General features: G+C 31.0%; 4 protein-coding genes across 4 annotated transcripts; 3 read left to right on the top strand and 1 right to left on the bottom strand.

The window, feature by feature from the left end:
- Positions 1-2,115: 2,115 nt before the first annotated feature.
- LOC101491858 (ras-related protein RABA4c-like) lies at positions 2,116-4,017 on the top strand. Its single transcript, XM_004516091.4, has 2 exons — positions 2,116-2,509; positions 3,381-4,017. The coding sequence occupies exons 1-2, from the start codon at positions 2,283-2,285 to the stop codon at positions 3,838-3,840; spliced, it is 687 nt and encodes a 228-aa protein (XP_004516148.1). The 5' UTR covers positions 2,116-2,282; the 3' UTR covers positions 3,841-4,017.
- A 180-nt stretch (positions 4,018-4,197) lies between these two features.
- LOC101493193 (pathogenesis-related thaumatin-like protein 3.5) lies at positions 4,198-4,994 on the bottom strand. Its single transcript, XM_027331047.2, has one exon. The coding sequence runs from the start codon at positions 4,944-4,946 to the stop codon at positions 4,329-4,331; it is 618 nt and encodes a 205-aa protein (XP_027186848.2). The 5' UTR covers positions 4,947-4,994; the 3' UTR covers positions 4,198-4,328.
- Positions 4,995-9,298: 4,304 nt separating this feature from the next.
- On the top strand, positions 9,299-13,370 carry LOC101491551 (sm-like protein LSM7). The gene is made up of 5 exons (XM_004516090.4): positions 9,299-9,467; positions 9,580-9,661; positions 10,919-10,990; positions 12,009-12,061; positions 13,044-13,370. Exons 1-5 carry the CDS (start codon positions 9,465-9,467, stop codon positions 13,131-13,133), a joined length of 300 nt encoding a protein of 99 aa, XP_004516147.1. The 5' UTR covers positions 9,299-9,464; the 3' UTR covers positions 13,134-13,370.
- A 1,212-nt stretch (positions 13,371-14,582) lies between these two features.
- On the top strand, positions 14,583-15,401 carry LOC101492862 (uncharacterized). Its single transcript, XM_004516094.1, has 2 exons — positions 14,583-14,974; positions 15,383-15,401. Exons 1-2 carry the CDS (start codon positions 14,583-14,585, stop codon positions 15,399-15,401), a joined length of 411 nt encoding a protein of 136 aa, XP_004516151.1.
- Positions 15,402-15,621: the final 220 nt, after the last annotated feature.

Genomic DNA, 15,621 nt, shown 5'->3' on the forward strand with positions numbered 1-15,621 from the left:
GAAAAATATTGGAATGTGGTTCATAAAATAATGGGGGTTGCTGTTGTTTTGGATCCTAAGTATAAAATAGAGTTGTTTGAATATTATTATGTTAAGTTGCATAGGAATGATGCTAATGACAAAGTTAAGTCGATCGAACAGTTGTGTTATGATTTGCTTTATGAATATCAATTAAAAATGAATAATGGTTCTAGTAGTGATTCTCAAATGTTGGATGCCCATATTAGTAAATATTGAGGATGATGGTTTAGAATACTATGATTTGTTTGTTAGAAAGAAAAAAAAAAAGGGTTAGAACTTTATTTGTCAAAACAGTGCTGGATGTTAATTTAGAGGAGGAAGTTTCACCAAGAAATCCTGATTTTGATGTTTTGTTGTAGTGGAAGTTGAATGGTGTGAAGTATCCAACACATCAAGTCATTGCAAATGATGTATTGACAATTCATGTTTCTACTGTAGCTTATGAATCTGAATTAAGTACCAACAGGCATATCTTAAGTCCTCATCAAAGTCGACTTCATTGAACTACTTTATAGGCATTGGTACGTGCTAGAAGTTGGTTATGGAGTGCTAAGAAGATTAATATTTCTTTTAAATTATTCATTTAAATTCAATATCTTTGAAATAACTAATAATTTTGTATATTTTAAATTATCATTGTTTATATTCTTTGAACATGCTATTTTACTCAATGAAATGGAGTTTGACGTTGAAGGTATTTTATTATCTACACTCTTTGATTTAAATTGTCAAGTTAAATGTTAATATTTAATTTATATTTTTTAATATAGGTGAATTGTTGTTTAGTGGTGTTACTTTAGTTTCCAACTCCCGCCTTGAAGATGAAGATGATCGTTAGAACATGTTTACTTTGAACTTTTTTGTTTTGATGATTTGGAATTTTGTATTGATTTGATGGATTAGTTCGGTTGTTGATTTTGAACTTTTGTTCGAATTGATATTTTTACTTCTAAAGAGCTTGAAAATTGTTAAAATATTGTGACTTGTAGAAAATTTAAACACATTTTGAGATATTGTGATTTTATTATTTCGATTATTTGAATTTTAAAATTTAGGTTGAATGCTACTATTTAGCCTAATTATTGATTTTGATGTTATGAATAAATAATTTCAAAAACAAAAGTCACATTTTTTTATTTATTTAAAAAATACTAGTTTTTGGGGTTGGAGTGGAGCGAGGAAACCCGTCTCCATTACACGTGAGTGTGGAAGTTAAAAAATCATCTCGACAAATATAGGGGGAAGAGATTTAACTTCATCCTCGTTTGACTCATTTACTCCCAATTATACTCATTCCCTATCGTCTTACTTTTAAATTCTAAAACAATTTAATTATTTAATTCAATAACTCATCTAGAGAATTTAGGAGAACCAAATGAGTTCTTCCATATGGACCAATATTTAAATATCAAAATTCTAAGGAAAATGGACAATATTATTTAGAATTCAGAAATAATATCTTTATTTTAACTCAATTTATTTAAATTTTAACAATATTTCTAATGGTGAACTCAACATAGGTTCATTAAATAGGATTCACTGTGTCACGTTATTTTGGAGCAACTTATCACTTTTTACTTCAACAGTAAACTCAATATAGGTTTATTAAATAGGACACACTAACTATTATAAATTTATTATTATTAATAACTTAATAATAAAAAAAAGATAACGATTATAATTTTATTAGTATTAAATTGTGAAAGTATCGGTCTTGTTGACAACGTGACACAAGTCCAATTATGAACTCACCAAGAACTGAAAGTTATGTAATTACACGCCGGAAGACGAACTCATTTAGCTACAGCTGGAGATGCTCTAAATACTCTAATAAGCACTTAATCTCGATAACGTTGTTATCCCATGGTAAAACAAAAAATGCACTTAATGAGTCATGATGACCATAGTTCATATTTGATTTTCAGTTACAATAGAGACAATATATCCTTAATCCTATTAGTACGTTTCTTCTTGTTTCCTAAAACTGCTAATTCCTTTCAGTGATTTTGTCTTTTTTCAACTTTCCGTAAAACAACGCTCTCATTGACAACCAATGTGATATGAAAAGCAAAATCCCTCTTTTTTTTTTCTCTTACGAAATGTCCTTCTATACAACACAAAAATCGTGAACTCATAAAAACTAACATAAAAAAAAGACCAATTTTTTATGCAGCAAAACAGCAAAGATCCAAAGTGGGGTTTGCTGTATCACATTCAGTTTTCAAAAGGGTTGTCGAAAATCACAGAGAGAGAGAGAGAGAATGGCTCAGTGGCAAGGTGATTCTGATGACGATATTGATTACATGTTTAAGGTTGTGTTAATTGGAGACTCTGGAGTTGGAAAATCTCAGCTTTTAAATCGGTTTGTTAGAAATGAATTTCACATGAAATCTAAAGCTACAATTGGTGTTGAATTTCTGACTAAGACGGTTCTCATGGATCACAAACATGTCAAGGCTCAGATTTGGGATACTGCTGGTCAAGAAAGGTCAAAACTTCTACCCAATTTTTTTTTAATATGAATTGTTTTCATTTGATTTTATTTTGTGTTGTACTTAAAATATAGTCTTTTTATTTTTATAATTATCAATGTAGCTTAGATCTAAGAAGTCAAGATCTGATCTTTTAGCCAGCATATAGTTTTTTAATATAAATTTGATCAAATGATGAAAGTTGTAAATTGTGGTCCTTCAGCTACATGATTATAATAATGAAAATTGTTTGAAAGTTGATGGCTTCTTGGTTGTTGAATCATGTCGATTGTTACTTTATGCTGAATTTGGATTCCGGGCCGTCAAATCGTTTAGCCGTTGGATCAAGATCTGAGGGCTTTGATTTCGAGTTTGCTTTTAGAGCTGATTTACCGAGCTTAAAATTGGAACATCCTAAGCCTTAAGTTATAAGCAAACTCAAAATTGGAGTCACCTGGCCTCGATCCAACGGCTTCAAATAGTTGTTTGCATGAATGCGTTGAATATTGCAGAGAATTCGAATTCACTTATAATTACTAGTAGCCACAAATCCCATGTATTCATGCAATCAACACCTCAGTGACTGTTGGATTAATATCAGACGGTCTAATTTAATTTCCAATCTCGATATTTTCAAGTTAAAAAAAAAAATTGGCTTGCTTTCTGCACCGTCAAATCTCAATCCAATGGTCATGGATGTATTGGCTATGTGAATATTTGAATTTGTGACGGCTGCAAATCCAAATCCTTACATAATGGGGCAAGATACTAGTTTTGCCAATTGGCATGATGCCTTGTTTTGCTGATTTGGTTCCAAAGAGTGTCCATCAAAATAAACTATGCATCTCAATTTGCATTTTCATGTGACAATGTTGATATTCATGACAGGTACCAAGCAATTACAACTGCATATTACAGAGGTGCAACTGGTGCATTACTAACATATGACGTAACCAAGCGCCATTCCTTTAACCATGTTGAAAAATGGCTAGACGAACTACACATGCATGCCGATAAAAACATAGTTGTCATGCTCGTTGGCAACAAGTCTGACCTGAATTCTATTCGAGAAGTGCCGACCGAGGAAGCAAAAGACTTTGCCAAGCAGAAAGGTCTCTTCTTCATCGAAACATCTGCGCTTGACTCCAACAATGTAGAACCAGCTTTCCTTGGTCTTCTTTCACAAATATATATGGCAGTCAGTAAGAAGCACATCACTGCAGATGGACATGAATCAAATTGGGATAAAGTAAACCTTGAATTTGTGGGAACAAAAATTAAGGTCTCATCACAAGAACCAGAATTTCAAAAATCTAAAAGGAGATACAATTGTTGCAGCGTTTTATAGAATATTTTTTCACCTAGAAGCTATTGATTATGTATATACTCTGCCATTATTTTTCCCCTTCAATTCTTTTGATGTGTTTTAACTTTAAGGATAGTTTTTAGGCATAGTATTTTTTGCCTTGGAAGTTACTTGTTGTTTTGATTGGCATTGATATGAAATCAGCTAACAATTCATGAATTATATGATGGATATAAGCTTCTACTCAATGTATCTAGAAAGTGACTTCTACTCAATTGGTTTTCAAAATTTTCACAGTGACACCACACAAATGGTCAAAGCTAGAACTTGGAGAGTTCGCCATGAGCACGTGTAACGCGTTTTCAAACACAATATCACTCGTTTATACAATGTTGTTAAATCGATGCTATGATGGTGTCATATATTTATCACATAAACTTTATCATTTATTCAAATTTCAATTGTTAGAAAGAGATCTAATAAATTTACCACACACAACAGACAGTGATGACTATCAACTCCTTCCCTCTCTAACAAAACCTAATTATGTAATCTGCTCCATGGCAAGTGAAAGTACTGGTTGCATCATCATAAGCATAGCTATACGCCTGAGGACAGGAGGCTTTGAACACCTTTGAATAACTACTTGGCTGACACTTGTTTGGACTATTGAAGTCTCCAGTACAACAATATTCTGGCTTATTGAAAGCCATACAAGCACTCTTACAACCAACAACGCGATCTTTGTTTCTCAACTCCAATCCAGTGGGACAATTTCTATTCAAATCCGAACGGCACTTAACAGTCTTACACTGTCCAGATCCTCTAGAGGGAATGATAGACACTGGCATGTTGTAACCATCAACAAGGCTAACATCATAAAAATCACCTTCTGGACTGTCTAGTGTAAACTCTGCCAATGAAGCTGGTGGTATACCTCCAGCTCCAGCGCATCTAAGTTTACCTCCACAGTCTCCTGTGATGCATTTTCCGTGACCGAAGCCATTGAATGTGCATCCGCGCCGCCCCCAAAAGCGTCCAGACCACCCTTTTGGTGCAGTAATGTTTATAGCCTGCCCAGGTCTTAGCCGAAAACCACCATCAGTAAGTGGAGGTTTTCCTGCTCCTGTTAGAATCCCTGGCCACATTGTGTTCCTACATTTGTTTTGCAAAGTAAAAATAGTTGCATCCACTCCTACAAATAAAACAAAAAGGCTTAATTGCACTTTTGGTCCCCCTATTATAGGTGAAAATTGAAAGTAGTCCCCCCATTTTGTTTCTCCCCAGTTTTAGTCCCCCAAACAGAATTTGAGTTCAAATCATGATGAGTTGTCATTTTTTTAATGACGTGTCAATAAAAAAGCTGACGTGGCAGACGCTTACGTGGAATAAACTTATTATTATATTATTTCTAATTAAAAAGTATAATTTATATTTTAAAAATCATTATTATAATTGTTAAAAATCATTATTACAAATAAAATTTAATTGTTAAAATTAAATTAAAAAAAATGAACCCTAAGCTTGAACCAGAAGCATATCATTCAACAAAAGCTTGAACCCTAAATTAAAAAACAGCCCCAATTCAACAAAAGCTTAGAAAATTCACCCATTGTTGATGAAAAACTTCAGCCTGCAAATCTCCTTGCGACCGGTTCGGGCCACGTGAATCCATCAAGAGCAAATGATCCTGGATTAGTATATGATATCCAACCTGATGATTATATACCTTATCTCTGTGGTTTAGGCTACAGTGATGTGGAAGTTGGGATCATTGCACACAAGACCATTAAATGCAGTGAGACTTCAAGCATTGCTGAAGGAGAGCTTAACTACCCTTCATTCTCTGTTGTGCTTGGTTCTTCACAGATATTCACAAGGACAGTGACAAATGTAGGTGAGGCCCACTCAACTTATGGTGTCACAGTTTCGGCACCAAAAGGGGTTGATGTGAAGGTCCAGCCAAAAAAGCTTATCTTTTCAAAAGCCAACCAGAAAGAAACATATTCAGTGACGTTCAACCGTATAGGGTTGGGTAATAAGACAGAAGAATATGCTCAAGGATTTCTAAAATGGGCATCTGCTAAACACTCTGTCAGGTGCCCTATCTTGGTCAAATTTGCATAGATTATCAAAATTAAACTCTAGAAACTAAATCCCCATGAATTGGGGCTGTTTTTTAATTTAGGGTTCAAGTTTTTGTTGAATGATATGCTTCTGGTTCAAGCTTAGGGTTCATTTTTTTTTAATTTAATTTTAACAATTAAATTTTATTTGTAATAATGATTTTTAACAATTATAATAATGATTTTTAAAATATAAATTATATTTTTTAATTAGAAATAATATAATAATAAGTTTATTCCACGTAAGCGTCTGTCACGTCAGCTTTTTATTGGCACGTCATTAAAAAAATGACAACTCATCATGATTTGGACTCAAATTTTGTTTGGGGGACTAAAACTGGGGAGAAACAAAATGGGGGGACTACTTTCAATTTTCACCTATAATAGGGGGACCAAAAGTGCAATTAAGCCAAACAAAAATAAAAAACTAGGTACATGGTTATAAAATTATTACAATAAATGTGAAAAAAATAAATACCAAAATATGGTTTCAAATCATTAAGATGTCAGTCGGTTTAGTCTCTGGCGTTATAACATTCATGCAATATTTTGATATCGAATTGTATTTTTCACATACTTTTATGATAGTAAATTGTATATTTCAAATAATATTTTGATGATTCGAGAAAGAAATTTGAATTTTTTGCTAAGTCAGAGAAAATGTCAGCATCATATACTTTCAAGGACTAAAATGATGTATTACACTATTTTTTAATCATTACCTAAGGAGAAGAGCATGAAAATAAGAGATAGTTGCTTCAATGCCATACGAGATAGTATTAGTTTGTAGTTTTTGATTTGAGAAATTTATGAATTGCATGAATTTGGTGAGATACTTTTATAAGCAAGGAAAATTGGGAGGTTCAACAAACATAGTCTTATAACAATGCTGAACAAGGTGAAGTTTGCTTAATAATAGTGACTAACAATGTAACACGTTTTAAGATTGAAAGAATCAATAGATTAACAATATTTTGATGTGTTTACTTAGATGTTAAACTGTCCGGAGTTTTCTTAACTAAAATCAATGAAAAAGGAGAATAAGTCCTCTAACTTTTGAACTAAGAAAAAGAAAAAAATGACCTAAAGTAGTTCACCTAATTTATGAGCCCTCGAAGGCATATACCATAATTTTGATGTTATAAGTTTATAGTTGATCCTATCAGCTAATTTTACGGTAAGGAGTTTTTATATTGACATTATTTAATTGGATAAAGTCACAATTGTAAAAGGTTTTTTTTAGTTAAAGTTGTCAAAATGAGTTTGAAGTTGAATGGGTTGATTTGTATTTTAGTATTAACTAAATTTTAGAGATTCTTTTCTCACATATGATATATACATAGAAAATACATATATGGATTTTTTTTTAATATCTTGAAGTTGTTTACTTATAAACAAAAATAAGATTTTTATTTCTTAGATATGTATCTTGACAAAGGGGTTAAAAGAAACTCTAAAAAGAACTATATCCTTTTGAATATGTTCAATTAGCCCAAATAAACAATTGAGCCAGCCTGGCCCAATGGAATTAGAATTGGTACGACATTAGTTTGAAAAAATTGTGTGCCAAAATATAGTGTTTAGTCTAATGAGTTATCATCGCTACTTTTATTATTCGTAAGTCTTTTTCTCTAAAAGATTGAATCTAACAAAAAAATACTAGCATGAGGATGGTAGGTAAAGTCATCCTCCAAAATGAGACCAAGATCGAATTTAGAGTTTGTTTTTGAGAGTGACATAGAGCTCAAATAAAGGTTAGTTTGATGTTCATATGAGTCATTTGTTCCGAATGAGTCCACTATAATTGCACACTTTGATTTACCGAAAGAGCTTCCGTCAATGTATTGTTAGAATTATTCCATTAATCGTGTTCTAGTGGGAAAGCAATAAACATATGAGTATGCATATTTTCATATTTTAGGATCTACAACTTGTTTGATCAATCAAAGATGAAGTCTTAGAAATATCTATATCTATAGCAAAACATCCCTCAAGATCAATTTGAAACACAAAAATAAAAGGACAAGCAATAAAAACTCGTTGGTATGTAGCTCTTCCTCAAGTGGTATTCATATTGTCTTGAACACTTTTCTTATGTGGAGAATAAACTATTTATCGTGTATAGTTGATAACCATAGTTTATTATTTAATTTAATTATTAATCAATTAAGACTCTTAAATAATAAATAACTAATATAATTAAGTAAAGATAAGTATTTACATAATAATATTGACATATAATAATTAAATAAAATATATTTAATAAAATATTCGAATACGTTGATATCAAGACCAAGAGTATAGCAGAAAGGGATGCCAAGAAACATGTCGAATGAGATGCGTCCCAAGAGTGGCTCTAAGCTTGATAATGGCGATTGCTCATCTACCTTCCAATATGTGTTCATAATATCAAAAGAAAAAAAACATTATTGAATTCCTGCTTTCAGTAATATATTACAAATCATTTTTCACGACCAGAATCTCCTTTCCCGTAATTTTCTGTATTTTTTTGGGCTTAAGCAACTAACCCTTGATAAATGATTAGCAAGCAAGTTCGGTCATATATATATTTTGGCCCGTGGATCATATCGAGTCGTTCCAACATGTCTGATAGCCTTTTTTTAGTAAAAAAATATATTTATTTTGTTGAAAAGAAATTTATTTTTTGATTAAATGTAATGGCAAAATGATAGTTTTTTTTATTTCTCAAAACGTTGACCTAAAAAAATAGAATAACCAAAAAAAATATTAAAATACAAGTATTGCACAAAACAATGTAAATACACAATCATTCATTCATAATCCGTCACAATATCAAATAATTAAATAATTGTATTGATTTAAAAATTATATGTAATAAATTAAATGATTAAAAATAAATTTGTATAATTTTTTTTAATAATAATATAAAATCATTTTATATTATCAGTGCATCGTCTTTACATTAAAAAAAATCAAAATTATTCTAAATAAATAAACTAACTAAAGATTAATAATATATACACACTTTTTATTACTCAACATCAATTTTTTTTCCCGTAATTTTCATCATTAATTTAACATCTTGTTTTCTCTTTATTATTATATTTGTATCACATCATTAAAATACTAGATGTATTATATGACTCTCTATTTCTTTCTCTTCTTCCAATATGTTAATTAGGTATATGAGTATAGAAATATTTTCTTACATTAAAGAAAAGTGTCAACGGTACATCTATACGGATATATATACCTTGAGAGAAAAAATATGATATAAATAATGTGATGCGATAAATATAAATAATGTGATGCGATAAAAAAACATTATAGAAATAAATTAAAGTGTTAAAAATGAAGGTGTAAATGTATTCTTGTGGTAAATTAAAATCCCTAAAATAAAGGGCGTTTTCTGTTCTTTCTTCTTCTTTTCCTCTGAAAAGCACGAAAGAAAAGCAGCGCAGTCTCTACCCTAATAGTTCATTCGCAAATATCAGTCTCGGAAACATTTATCCTCTCACTCGCGCATTTCTAACCACGCTCTCTCTCTAGACATTAAACATGGTGAGTTTTTTTTCCAAAATCTCATCACTTTCAGTACTTGAATATAATATAATGCATCATCATTTATCAAACACGCACAAACACAAAACACTAACTTTTTTCATTTTACCAGTCTGCTCGGAAAGAAACGGTTCTCGATTTGGCGAAATTTATCGACAAAGGAGTTCAAGTCAAGCTTACTGGTGGAAGACAAGGTAATCAAACAATGCTTTTTAACTATTTTGATATCTTAATTCTAGGGCAATACATTTTCTTCTTCATTCACTTCTTTCATAATATTTTGATATCTTAATGTTGGTGAGAATTTGCAATGTGAGTGTGCACGTCATACAATTCTTTGATGTAATTACTGGAGTAGCTAATGCTTGTATCTTTAAGGGCGTTTCTTTCCCCTTAAAATTGAGATTGGCTTCTAGTTTATGAGGGCTACTCAATTGAGATTGACACTTGTTTCCTAACTTTTGGAATGGAATCCTTATAATAATAAGTTTGTGTTGCGTATGGAGAATTTAAGTGAGGTCTTATAAGGTTGAGGTGGAGAAATTAATTTTGAACTTGTGTAAGTTGTTATTTAGGGTTTATTTTGTTCAATCGAGGGAAGAGGAGGAAAGGGGAGGGGTTTTATATATTAGAAGGATCGGACGTTACTGGATCATTTCAACTATTCTTTTTATTGAAATTTTTGTTGAGAAGTATATCCTAACTGATTCTATGTTTATGGCTTCTCTTTCCATGGATTTGACCTTGTGTAAGAGTATTTGTTGTTTTGGAGGATATCTTGTCTTCTCCATTTTCTTCTATCATAGATATTTTGTTTCAGGTCAAAGAGAAAAAATTAGTAAGGTCATATATATATATATATATATATATATATATATTCATTTTATTTTGTTAGGAAACTAGTAGTCAAGTGTGGATAGGAAACACAAATTTATATTATTCACACCGATTATCTCCCGACTCCCTCTCTTTTGTATGGCAGAAGGCCAAAAACACGCCATTGCAGCCTACAGTGCCGCGTGACAGGCATTTCTTCACAAATTTTCTAATGTTGTTGAACAAAATCCGGGACACCATGGTTGCCAATAAAGTAGCAAATGAAATTATGAACTGAAAATAGAAAAGACCAATAGAGTAGCACTCAAGGACTTGCAAGTTGCAACCTCCCTACTACTCAAATTGCTCAATACACGCTGATATCCACACCCTCTCTTATCCTTCCAACAGCATTTAAACAACCCCCCCCATAGCAGAATTCCCCGTTTTCATTCTCTCTTGTTTACCTATTATTCAACATTCCGTTTACCAATTAAACATTCAGTCGTAGCAAATTAACTATAACAATTATTCCCACAGCCCTCTAATTGTCCCTGCTTATGTTTTTCTTCCTAGCATTTACATGAGTTATGAGGAGTCTAACATATAACATATTACAATTTGTGGAATTGCAGTGACAGGTACTCTGAAAGGATATGACCAGTTACTTAACCTTGTCCTGGATGAAGCTGTTGAATTTCTTAGAGGTAAATACTACATAGTACAACCACCTTGTTTTTACATTTAGTAACTCAATTAGTCAATCACATATATTTTGACATTTATAACTTCTTCCATCCTATTACACATTGAAATAAGATGGTTTGTCATGATTCGAGGGGAATTAAGGGAAAATTCATCTAGTTCAGGGCATAATTGGTGGTGTTTTTATAAAGAAAAAATTGGACCTTTTTAGTCTAAAATAGGTTTAAAAAGAGTTTATGGCAATTTAATAAACTTTTCAAATATTAGAAGGAAAATAACTTTGGGCTTTTGTTTTTAATCAAAACTTCTGAACAAAAGCTATTTTATCAATGTGCTTTTTCCCTAAGCCGACATTTTGTTTCTTTCATAATATTATCTAAGTACCTAGAGGGACTTCTGCCAACTCATGAGAGCAGAAGCCTGAATGAATGATAAACTAAAAGTAGCATGCTTTAACATCCATTTTCAACTGAAATTGCCCACATTGATACTGCTTTAACTCTTTGAAGTTGATTATGTTTTCTTATTTGTTTTGGCAATATGTAAAGTGTCAAAATCTTTATGATTGCTTGAAAGGTCAGTGGTGCAACATGAACGAAGGCCATATGAGACACCTTTCTGTTTAATTAGATTTCGTGAATAATTTACTATTACAAGTGGTGCATTTGCATACATGTTAACCTCTCAGGTCAAGGGTATCGAGCTTGGTGATTGATGTAATTTGATAGTATCTAATTATCTAATGTAGAGTTGTCATACAATTTTTTAAATCATCCTTGAAAATCTGTCTATTTTAAGAGTGAAAATATGTTTGGTTTGGCTAGTCATACTTAATTTCTCAAAGTAGTGCTTGAGAAGGAAATTAACAATGCCCTTCTGCAAAGCAACTCTTTATTTTCCAATGAATGGAGTTGAGTGGTTATGTCTCATTAAAATAAGAACATGTTTATTTATTCGTTTACAATATCTCATTTCAATTCATAACCAAAATCCATGTATTTTAATTTTCTTGTGCGGCAGATCCTGATGATCCACTGAAAACTACAGATCAGACCAGAAGTCTTGGCTTAATTGTATGCTTCTTTCTTTCCCATCTAATCTGTTCTAAAACATAAATTTCTAGTATATTTATCACAATACTGTAATTTTTTTCAAATTTCCTAGTCAATTACTTATTGACAAAACATAATTTGTCATACAGATGTTTTGCTTTTCTAATTAGAAAAGTGAAAGCGCTTATTAATTGAAACTGATGGAAAGTTCTTGTTTGCATTGAAATCTTTATGGAAGCAAGACTGTGAAGTTAGAAGCTGAAATTGCAGTTTCCTTTGAATGACCAAACTATGACAGATGGTTTTTGCCACATTTGTTTTGTTGTACAAGTAGGAGCCTGCTAATGCTACTCCCTCTTCTTGGCAAAGATTTGATTCTTTCCATTTCTAGAGTTAAAAAAATTTGTCGGGCAAAAAGGCTAGGCTAGTTTATTTTGTGAAAACACTTTATTTTTTCATTTCCTAAAATTTGTGCTAATTTTACTTTTGTTGATAAGGAGATAAGAGACTTTTGAAGTAACAACTGTCTAGAAACAATGAAAATGTCAAAAAAATTGTTTTCATTATTATCGGAAATGCATCTTCATTAACTAGCATTTTATCTTCTCTTCATGACAATAATTATCTCCAAGAGTCTCTCATTAAGGTAGATGAACACACATTTTAAAAATTGAAAACACAATATTTTCACAAAGTAAACAAGCCTTAATAAGACAATATTAGGCAATTTTTGTGTGTTGACTGTTGAGGAATTGCATGAAGAGAAATTTGTAGCCCACTTAGTTGCACTTTTGTTTTTAAAATAGTGAAAAACAACTTTCCTTCTTTACGAGTATATATCAAATTTGCAAATGCTTATTAGTATTAAGTATTATCATGTTGTTATGGAAGCATTTCTTGCAAGTTACACAAGCTAAACAAATATTTATATGTTTATTTTCTTTTCACTATATGCTCTACATATTATTACTCTTGGAACTAAACTTCTTTTATCTTAATGCAGGTTTGCAGAGGAACTGCTGTCATGCTCGTGTCCCCAACTGATGGTACAGATGAGATCGCAAATCCCTTTATTCAGCCAGATGGGGCCTAGGTGTAAATGTATGTATAAAATACCTTATATGTATGCTATCCAAGCCTCCCATCATTTTAGTTATCAACCATGATTGTGATCTGCTTGGCATTTACACTCCTATGTGGAACCACTTTACTTTTGATGAAAACAAATTGTGTTTTGTTTTTCTGATTGAACTGAACATTCCTATAATGTGAGTTCAGGTGCTTAGATGACAATGTGATATCATATCTTATCCCTCCGTTTTTGTGTCAATTGTCTAGTTTCTTAAGCTTTCAAAATTATGCACATTTATTTTGTCCTGTCTCTTATACTATATCCTGAAAGATAAGAAGATTCATTAAAAAATAGTTCAAAATGTTGAAGTTTGAGATTTAGTTGATTATATGGTTTTTAGCAATCAGCATTCTTAAATTTCACATGCATAATTTCACTGCAGGCTGTGTTAATCATGCTTTAGTATAGGGAAGACAAATTGTTTGATTGATATGAAGTTAGTAACAAATTAAAATGCGTTACAAAAATGAGAAGGGAGAGCACATGAATTGGACAGCTCAAAACACAACGTCATTCATTTAAGATAAAATAACTTATAATCATGTGAAAAAGAAGCAATTGCAAGACTCAAAATTTAAGATAAAAGTTTGGGAAGTCAAACAATGAATTGATCATCATATCCTTTATAAAAAATCGATAGCAGTTTCTCTTAAGAAAAATATTGGAATTAATTGCAACAGTGCAACTTCAGATTTATTCACTCACAAAAAAAAAATCAGATTTATTCTATTATATGCATTAATTGCAACTTCATTCGTAGGTAAAATATGAGATCTTTTTTGTTTACACATGTGGGTTAAAAGAACTAAAAATTTAAGATGTGAGTAAGTTTTTTTTACATTATTTGTCTCTTATTTTACAATTCAAAATCTCAATCTTTTTTACATTATCTGTCTCTTAATTTTAAATACAAAATCTCAATCTTTTTTTGTTGTTGATAATACATACGAAATCTCAATCTTTAATTTGATTATATCATAAATTGATTATTACAACTGTCCGTAAAAAATTCCGGGGTATTAATTAATACAGCTGTCCGTTAAAAAAAGATAATACAACTCTATTAGTAATGAGTAATAATTTCACTTGAATTTAATAATAGGATTACTTACAAAAGACCATTAATGATCACTTAAGATATTTAGAATTCAATTTATTATCGATTTTGCAAAAAAAAATAAGATATTGCAATTGAGAATAAAATAAATCAGAATTTTTTAAACTGGACTTTCACTAAATCTACTTGTACAAGATAATCTATTTTTTTTTAAACTGTTTATTCCAAAACAAAATCTTTTTTAAAAAGATAATTTTTGGATTTTGATCTCCATAAACTTTTCTATAAATACACTATTGTTATAAGAAATTTTAATCAAAACACAACACTATTGAAAGAGAAAAGAGAGCTTGATGGAGAAGAAAACAATGTTGCAAGATATAGATGCTATGATGGAAAAGAAAAAGAGTATTCCTTTTAATCCTCAAGTTCATTTCACTTTGAATATACTTTTAGCGCAAGTTGCCCCACATTTCTACACCAATCAAGAGTTATCACAAATAGAAGAACTATATCAAAATGTTTGTCAAGAAACAAAGTCACCTCTTATTTCACAAAACACGATGAAAAAAGAGAAAGAGAATAATAATAAGAAGAGGCGTTGTCCAACTAATGAAGGTTGCATGTCTTATAGTGAAAGAAGAGTGAAACCAAAGATCATAGAGAATAAAGAATCATCACAACCACCAAAATTGCCTATTCATGTCAAGGACAAGATTACAAAGTTGAATGGCACTAATGTAAGGTATGTTATGTGCAAGACTTTATATAAAACGGATCTCAACGAAAATAACAATCGTCTTTCAATGCCAATTAAAAAAATCAAATGTGATTTTCTCACTAAGATAGAGGAGAAAATATTAGATACAAAGGAAGAAGATAAATCTCTCGGTTTAGAAGTGATTGTATTGGATCCTTCGTTTAGAGAGTTTACTATGTCTTTGAAAAAATGGAAGATGAATTCGACAAGTGTTTATAATCTTATTACGAATTGGAAGCATCTTGTGTCGCAAAACAATTTGAAAAAGGATCAAAAACTCAATATTTGGTCATTTAGAGTCAATGACAAGCTGCACTTCTTACTCGACGATTAGAATTCGTAGTTATTATCAAGATTTTTAGTTTCATGATTGTTATTATTGTTTCTTGACAGCTATCCAAAAAAGAAATAAAAAAAATATTATTTCTTTCATCATGATGTATTTAAGCTTTTTTTTATTAGTGAATGATTTTTTTTCTTTCATTGGTCACATGTTTCTGTGAGCAAATTTAATGTACCATTTTGCTATTATTTCTTATAATTTCTTGTTTAACTTGCTCTGAGCCACTTATAAATTTATTTTATTTCCTCTTTTCACAATTTGCGGATAATAACAAGTTATAATTGTTGAG

This window comes from Cicer arietinum, chromosome 7, assembly GCF_000331145.2.
Source record: "Cicer arietinum cultivar CDC Frontier isolate Library 1 chromosome 7, Cicar.CDCFrontier_v2.0, whole genome shotgun sequence".
Classification (NCBI taxonomy): Eukaryota; Viridiplantae; Streptophyta; class Magnoliopsida; order Fabales; family Fabaceae; genus Cicer; species Cicer arietinum.